We start from the raw sequence: 9,116 nt of genomic DNA, 5'->3' as shown, positions 1-9,116 counted from the left end.
AAAAATAGATTTTATGATATATTTTAATTTGAAGGAATAAAATTGTTAATAATATATTTTTTACCAACATAATTAATAATACATAAGATAATATAATTAATAAATAATTAATGTGTATATATATTTATAAAATATAAGATTAAATATGTTTATCGAAAAATATGTTTATAAAAAAATAACAAGATATATATCATATAGGCTCTCACACTCTCCCTTTTTTCTCCAAAAGCAAAAAAATTTTGCTTTTTCCAAAACCATGGTTTTGGAGTCAAAACCATGGTTTTAACCCAAAACCATGGTTTTGGTTTTTAGAGGGGGTGTTTGAGTGATTGACACCCCAAACCATAACACACCCTGCTGACATTGACCTCTTCAGTTCGCCCCAAAACCTGGTATTAGGGTTTCAAAAATCCCCGCCAATTCTCTGTTCCCCTCCCCCTTCTCTCATGGCGGTAGAGGACCAGAGTCCGGTGACCCCTGCACCAATTCCGACACGCGGCGACAAAGTCTCTGAGACTGGCTCTTGCCACCTTGCCACGGCGCCATCACCTGGTAATCCAAACACTAGTGACACTTCTCCGACGAAGCCAGCCAGCCCCAAAGATTTCATCATTTCTGTTGCCTCCAAGATTGCTTCCCAGCCTCTTCAGAACTTCGATCCTAGCGTTTGGGGCGTCCTTACTGCTATTTCTAACAACGCTCGTAAAAGGCAACAGGTTGCATGACCCCATTACTATTAATTGCATCAGTCTCTCGTTCTGGTTAATTGTAGATTTTTATTCAACGTTTTATATAATTTGCTGTTCTAAAAGGTTCTGTCTTTCCTTTGGACTCGTGGATGGGTGTATTAAAGTTTTCATGACCTTATCAGGCTGCCATTACTGAGATTCTGTTGTGATTAGTAAGTAGGAAGTTGGCCTATTTAAAGAAAGAAGTAAGATTGGTTTCTTTCGATCTTTTTAAGAAGTTACACATACAGTTAATGCAAATGAAAAGTAGATTTTGCACCATCCTTAAAGCTTTTCCATGAAAAGATGAATAGGTAGAAGTAGAAATCACTGTATATTTGAAGTATTCAGTATATTGTGTGAGAGCTGTCCAAGCTTTAAACATCATTAACATCTTGAATCAACTATATTGTGAGGCAAAATGTCTTAAGACCGAAGAGTTGTGAGGGTTTTAAAACCGGAATTTCGAGTTCGTATTTTCGTCAATTTGGCTTTGGCCCATAGTTTTATGTTAAGTTTATCTTTGCTCGACAATTTATTACACCTGCGCATTTTATCTGATTGAAAGTTTGTAACCAGGGTATTAATATATTATTAACTGCCAATGAGCACTGTATTGGGCGTGTGGTAGAGGATATGCGCTTCCAGATTGATTCTCCTGCTGTTAGTGCTAAACATTGCATGTTATACAGAACGGAAGGCACTAATGAAAAAATGGAGAGCGTGGCATCAATTTGGTTGAAAGATACAAGGTGATTTTCATATCCTGCACCCCCCATCCCCTTTCTAACCAAACGGAAGAGCACGGTTTTTCTTTCTTCTTATATTCTGATTCTTGCAAAGCCTTGTACAGCACAAATGGAACTTATCTCAACTGGGAGAGGCTAAAAAAGAACAGTACTGCTGTCAAAGTTTGTCATGGAGATATCATATCATTTGCTGCTCCTCCTCAGCATGGTAACAGTTAATCTTCCAATTCTCTCAGTGTTTATAACTTCTATCTAATTGGCTATTTTTTCAGTTTTGTATGCTGGCACACTGCTTTTAGTGTATTCCATCTTTTAGTTTTCTTTAATAATACATTATTTCCTGAAAAATATTTATTAGCCATTTGATTCGAGATCTTGTTCTTTGTTTCCGCATTTCACCTGTTACTGTGATTTTCTTGTTACATGCTGAAAAATTGCCTGTAGAAATTTGTTGCCTTTGGTCTATCTTTATTTATTTGTCTATTTATTTTCTTTGGTGAGACATAAAAAGTATTCTCTGCCTTTGGTCTGTATATTGGTGAGGCTTTGGGGATACATGTGTGTTCTCTATCTAAATTATTGAAGGTTCTGTTTTATCATACAGAAGTTGCATTTGCTTTTGTATTTCGAGAGGTGCTCAAGTCTGCTTCTTCGCTGGATAATGGAGCTGCTAAAAGAAAAGCAGGTAATTATGTGATCCGGAGCACAAATATTCAATAATTCAATTCATTCTTACATTATACTTTGCACTATGCTCAATTTGAGTACTGGCTCCTCGTTGGACATTTGATCAGATGTCAGGGACGGCAAAGGAAAATAAAGGAGAATGATCTTTAGTAGTAATTTTGGGAAAGAATTCCAAATATAAATTCATAATTCAGGACCATCTTAAACCAAGACTCCCTAGTCATGAACTTAGAGCAGCACTAACACAACTGGCAGATGCTAGACACATGGCTGATAAATTAACCGACATATGCATGACAACTGATTCATGCATTAGCTCCTTGAATTAGGCATGATGGCATATGTGCTTCAATCATTCTAAAGTGGGGGGGGGGATGTGGGAAAAGATTCAGTTATTCAGTATTATCAAAATATGTTATTTTAAATGTTCATTGCACTAATATAATAATGTGATTTACAGAAATTTAGAAATAATGTCTCATCTTGTAACATCTATCAAATATACGTATAATATATGTAGCATATCTCCTATTCTCCTTATACGAAGGAGATGTGAAATGACAGTGAAAAATCATTTTTTTCCTCCACAAATTTTCAGGCTTGCTAAACTGAGTTATATTGAGTCAGCTTATCCATTGGTTTAGGCTCAGATTTTGGATCATGACACATCTTAGTAACTCAATTAACTCATTTTCGTGATCTTTGTTGACACATGGACCTACATTAGTTTTGCTAAAGAGTAGAAAAATATAACAACATCATAATAAATATAATTGTCTTAATGTAAAAGTTCTACATATTTAGCATTGATAAGATATTATTTGGGATTACCATGTAACCAAAAAAGAAAATTATTTGGTGTTAACACAATATTCATAATTTCAAAATGGAATAATATTCTATAAATTTTTATGATCATTATTTTGGCTGAAACTACATCTTACTGGGTTCAAGATTGTTATTTGCCTCATGCCAATAAGTTAATGGGGATGAACTGTAAATTTAGAGGGGTAAAAGCTAGTATATGTACATATTATACATATAAATAGATTTTTTTGGAATTGGTTCTTAACTGAATATTAGTCTATAATTTTTATAGTCATTATTAAATGGTTATATGAAGGCTTGTGGATTGGTCTCATATTCTATCAACTTTTGGTGCTATGCAAACTAAGGGGCCAGCTGATTGGTGCCATAATGGTCTCATAGTTTGGTTGAAACTGGATGGGCAATGGGTCCAAGATTGTCGTTTGCCTTGTGCCAAAAAGTTAATTCTTTTGGTGCGTTGAGGGGAAGGGACGGTAAGTTTAAAGGATGCAAAGCCTCTACATGTATCATGCATATAAATGCATTTTTTTCTGGGTGGCAGGAGTCACCCCTTGAAAACCAAATGTAGCTCCATTATTGCACTTTTATGAACCCCCTATCTTGCTTCTGTTTGACCAATTTAAACTCTCCTTCAGTTGTAGCATATTTTTTCTGCTACATGTTATTATAGGACGCAGCTGACCTGGCGTGTTATCAATATTGGTTTAAAGTTTCAGATATATGATAAGATTCGTGGTTTGCTGTGCATCTGTGTGATTATAAAATTACGCATTGTGCTATCTTCTTAATATTTGATGATCAGGAAATGATACTTGGATTTATATTTCACTTTGGTATATATTTTCTGTTGTTTTAACTTTCCTGTCTTTTCTGCCCATTTTTCTTCTATTTGAATATGTAGAGGAATTTGTTTCTGAAAACAAGAGATTAAAAGGATAGGAATCGGTGCTCCTGAGGGTCCCATATCACTTGATGATTTTCGAAGGCTCCAAAGATCAAACACGGTGGGTTTCATTTAGCATATTTACAGTATTAGGGAGTGGTGCACCTCTCGTTCTTTGATGTTATCCTGTATTGTTGTTTGCAGGAACTAAGAAAGCAGTTAGAAGATCAGCTTGTATTAATTGAGACTCTGCGTAATAAAAATCGTGCAGCTGTTGAGCAACATGGAAGTGTATGTTATTGTTAGTTCTTTTTACCTTTCTGCTTGTTTCATAAGCTACACTCATGATGTTTAACAACTAACCATGTGGTGTATGGATTCTTGAAGTGCTTGATGATGGTTTCTACTTATTCTTCTACGAATATAGGCTACAATACCAACTAAGGTTATGTTCCATTCTTCAGGAATTAAAATCAGTCAGAGAGTCCGTTGAGAAATCTTACCTTGATCAATTGAAAGAATTACAGCAGATGGTGGATCTCAAACAGAAGGAAGTAGGTGAAATCAACAGAGTTTCTGCTGAACAAAAGCATGCTGTGGAAGACTTAAATGAAAGGCTTAATGCTTCTATGCAGTCGTGTAATGAAGCAAATGCCATAATAAGTAGGTAGGGTTTATTTTATTCCTATGGATTTAGTATTAATAATTCTTAGTAATGGTTATAGATGTAATATGACAAGATTTAAGATGTAATTAACTACAGTTTCAACTACCCATGACTAAATTTTGGATGATGTGATGGCCTATTAAAACAAAATTGAATTGGTACTGGGATACGTTTCATTCTTTTCGTTGGCTAAGAATATAGGGATTTGAGAGTTCCTACTGTATTAGAGGCTGACTATTCCTTAAAAATATTTTTGGTTCTGGACTTTATGATGGTGTATAAAATTTGTACACCTATGAGATAAATGAAGGTGCTGAATCTGCTGGGCACCAAGTTAAGGTTTGCTTCTGTCTTGAGTTTTGAATTACAAGAAGCAATGACATTGGAATGCTTTTTACAGAGATCATTGTGCAGCCCCTTTTTACCTCTTTCCAGATGTTTGGCATACAAGCTTACAAGCTTAAGACATTCTGCCACTTGCTGAAAAAAGTATAATAATTAAAGGGACATCATTTTTTCCTCATAATACAATTTTCCATATCTCATCAGAAACTCAAGGTTCATTGTTTTCATCTTCCTCTGATGGCATTATTGGCCGTGATTCATTTTTCATTTTCTGTTCTCTCTACCAGTCAACAGAAGATCTGTTGAGGCCTTCAATTGTGGTTTAATGTCAATTTGAGTGGAATCTCTAGCTCTCCTTCTTTGCTTATGGCAAGGGAACATAAGTGAAACCGTACCTGAAATTTGCAGAGAACTTAAAGCTATTGGTTTTTTCTCCTCCTTATGGTGATATTAGTACTCCTTAATCACTGTTTACTCACGTTTGATGGGCATTTAATATATGAAAATCAGGGAACAATTAGAAACTTCCATGGTTTTTTGCAGCTAGAATTATTGGAGAAAGAATAACAGGATCTTTAAATTCTTGGTCTTGTGACAAATGCAGTTCAATCATCTGTAGTCTAAATTTTTAAATTTGGTGCGCCAAACTTAAAATTCCCCTAAAAGTTGAGAGGGTGTAAATTAGATTTCACCCTTCGGTGAATGTCTGTGCTCATATATGCTTTCTTTTCTTGTGTTTATGTGTCATGTTCTGAAAACCTCTCTCGTTACCAGGCTTCAAGGATTTGTATTTTCGAACATGTTTCTTTGCAAATTTTGATTGCTCTTAGGTGGTGGATTATATTTTAGTTTGTTTTCCCTCATTTGTCTCTGATGGCTAAAAGTGCTATTAATTTTTGGACAGCTCAGTAATAATCTCCTTTTCTTGTCAGTCAAAAGGTAAATATAGCTGAACTTGAGGAGCAATTACATGAAGAACAAAGTCAGCGAAAAGAAGAGCGAGAAAAGGCTGCAGCTGATCTGAAAGCTGCTGTACATAGAGTTCAATCTGAAGCTCAAGAGGAATTGAAACGATTCTCTGATGATGCATTAAGACGAGAAAGAGAGTTACAAGAATCGATGAAGAAGCTGCAGGTTCTAGATTTTATTTTTTGACTAAATCAGTGAGGAACTCTTTTGTTATTAGGACACTCAAATTGTTATTTTATATTCGATTGCAGGAGTTGGAGAGGGAAAGGTGTTTGCTAGTTGAAACCTTGAGGTCCAAGCTTGGTAAGATTTTCATTTTGCTTCAGTTAGCCTGAGTCAAAGTTTTTCTGAGCCCTGAACATTTGAAGTTTTATCCTTTATTCATTCTCTGCTTGCAGGAGGACACCAGGCAAAAGGTGGTTGTCTCTGATAATAAAGTCCGGCAGTTGGAAACTCAAGTTCATGATGAGCAGCTTGCTTCAGCAAATCATATAAAGGCAATTTGATTATTAAAATTCAGTATCTTATTTTTTGCAACAATTTGGTTGATACTTAGCTGCAACTATATGCTCATACATTTTGTTGTGTTGAATGTTGGATCAGAGAGTAGAAGAACTTGAGCAGGAAACAAGAAGATTAAAGAAAGAGCTTCAGAGTGAAAAGGTAGAGATAAGAAGTTTATGTGATACAGTACAAAGAAATTTTTCGAGTTTTTAATAAAAATACATCTGCCTTAACTTCTGCTAAACTTACCAATGTCATTCAATGAAACTGCAAAGTAATTAGTATCATGATGCTTTTAGACCCATGATTCAGAAGCTACGAGTGCCTTGTTCCTGGAAAAGAGAGAATCTTGTGGTTGAGTCTTGTTATCTTGTCTTGGCTATCCAGTACTTGTTTTTCCTTTCCTATTCTTTAATACTTTGATAGCTTACTCCTTAGCTTTTCTAGTGCACTTTTTCAAGCTGAGATAGATTTTTGCTGTCGGTAGCAGGCAGCTCGAGAAGAAGCATGGGCTAAGGTTTCTGTTCTTGAGCTTGAAATGAATGCTGCAGCACGGGATCTTGATTTTGAGAGACGAAGGTTTTAAAGCTGCCAGGGAAAAACTCATGCTTCGGTAAAGATTTTGGAGCATGGAAATTTCAATAATTGGATAACATGTATTTGATAAAACTCAGAAGTTTATATTGTGAATCAGTCTTGCTGATATACTGCATTGATTTGCGTGCATACAATTTGACTCTCCCCGCATACATGTTAGATGTCAAGTCCTGAGTTTATGGACGTCTGTGCAACATTTACATTTTGTCTTGTTCTTTGCCACGATGGTAGATTTAAAATTTTGCTGCTGAAGCCCTGGAAATTTGAAGTGATTAGAGAAACTGAGGCTGGATGCTTGTCATGCAGGGAAACACAGCTACGAGCATTTTATTCAACAACCGAGGAGATACAAGTACTGTTTGCTAAGCAGCAGGAACAATTGAAAGCAATGCAGAGAACCTTAGAAGATGAAGAGAATTATGAGAATGCTTATTGACATGGATGTAGTCATGGTGGAAACTCAGGTCAAGGAAATGAAGTTGCTGCATACCATGCTAAAAGTTCTGCCAAGGCTGGATCGACATCATCTGCACAGAAGCATATTGGAGATCAAGCGGAAACATCCAGCAATGAGGCCAGCGTAACCGAGAAGCATGATTGCGATGTCAGGAGTGAAGATTGCCAAAATACACAAGAGGCAGAATTCACCAGTGCAGATCACGACCATGGTGCCAAAGATGGCTTTGTTTGGTTCTGACATGATGGGGTGGCACTTTGAAGGAGGGAGATGCTGTTGACACTGAACGTGTACTTGAAACTCAAAGTCCTGCCAATTATAATGAACAAAAAGTTGATTTGAATAAGGATCCTGCTTTAGTTGGGGAAACAATGCAGTTGATGACGATATGAATGTTCAAGACACTGAGGAGCAAGGTCAAACAACTTGTCGGGAAGTTCATGTGGACACACAAAAGACCATTGTTGAGGACACTGAAGCTGGAGGCACAATCAGAACTGCGGATCTTCTAGCTTCTGAAGTTGCTGGTAGCTGGGCTTGCAGCACAGCGCCTTCTGTGCATGGAGAAAATGATTCTCAAAGGAGCAGGGACAACAATGAAGGTGCTGGGGATGATTCGATTCATCCAGTGGCAGAGTCTCAGAGTACTCCAGATGCTGCTGCTACTAAATGGAATTCTGAACTCCGAGCACTTAGCGAGATGATTGGCATTGTTGCTCCTGATCTGAGGGAGCAATTTGAAGGTTCTGTGAATGATTGTGATCAACAGAGAGGAAAAGGTGGTACTCGGCCTGATTCAGATACTCAAGCAGAAACGAAACTGACAATGATGCTCAAATCAAAAAGTGGATCTGCATCTGATGCAGAGACTAGAGGTAATGACCATGTTGAGGAAGATGGAGATTCCGAAGCCACTCAAGATAATAATCCCATGGATGAAGATTCCGAAGCCACTCAAGATGATCCTCTTGGGTAATGGGCAGTGGTATTTTGATGAAATTTGTGTTTTAACTACCGATGCCCGTCCAAACGGGGGACATTCAGGGTTGCCTTCAAATGAGTCGGGTGATAGGTGCTATCCTGGCAGTTGCATGTGATACATGCTTGTGGCCCATAGAGCATCCATGAAGTGTTCCAGTTGGGCCGCGGATGCTAAAGCCTCTGTTGTGAGCCTTCTCTCTGGCTATTCCTGTCCTCTCTTCTCTGGTTGTCAGGTATCATATTGTATATACTTAGTTGGCTTTGTCAATATTTAGCTATAGGTGGGATTGTAATTTTAGTCCGTGGTTCAAGCAACTTAATAATTGTAGTATTTATTGGGATAGCTTTAGTCTTGTGATGTATTATTAGGGAAGTTTATTCTTATATTTAGTTTTCAATGTGGTTTTGCATATGATTAACACTGATGCTCTCCATTCCATTCAATTCTATGAGTGACCAAACTTTTAGAGCCAAATGGAAAACCGAACCTATGATATGAGCACATCTTAACTAGCTCTTTTATGTCTCACATATATCCTTTGGTAAAGTGCAAAGTCATTTTTTCACCACGGGCACCAAATCTTTATGAAATGTGGGGTAAAAGTTCCTCAATTCACCTGTCACCAACCTAAATCGCCATTAAAGTTCATCAGACATGGAGAATAGTAATTACTTTAGGTTTGCTCAGTGAGAGAGAAACTCGACTCCAGTAACAGGACTT

The 9,116-nt window shown here is 37.0% G+C and overlaps 1 protein-coding gene across 1 annotated transcript; it reads left to right on the top strand.

Annotated features, from left to right (window-relative positions):
* Positions 1 to 393: 393 nt before the first annotated feature.
* On the top strand, positions 394 to 8,628 carry LOC114746616 (synaptonemal complex protein 1-like; the record flags this gene model as incomplete). The annotated part of the gene is given in 16 exon segments (XM_028934846.1): positions 394 to 716; positions 1,308 to 1,480; positions 1,582 to 1,685; positions 2,082 to 2,162; positions 3,917 to 3,996; positions 4,080 to 4,166; positions 4,340 to 4,542; positions 5,820 to 6,021; positions 6,108 to 6,157; positions 6,254 to 6,353; positions 6,460 to 6,519; positions 6,851 to 6,940; positions 6,942 to 6,973; positions 7,264 to 7,647; positions 7,775 to 8,386; positions 8,532 to 8,628. Coding segments are annotated over 16 exon segments (2,625 nt in total), but the record flags the coding sequence as incomplete, so codon positions are not given.
* Between the last annotated feature and the right edge of the window lie 488 nt (positions 8,629 to 9,116).

Source organism: Neltuma alba, unplaced genomic scaffold (assembly GCF_004799145.2).
Source record: "Neltuma alba isolate B1F8T4 unplaced genomic scaffold, ASM479914v2 tig00005078_pilon, whole genome shotgun sequence".
In the NCBI taxonomy this organism is placed as follows: domain Eukaryota; kingdom Viridiplantae; phylum Streptophyta; class Magnoliopsida; order Fabales; family Fabaceae; genus Neltuma; species Neltuma alba.
Note: the sequence above shows the minus strand (reverse complement) of the source record. Positions and strands in the feature narration are given on the sequence as shown.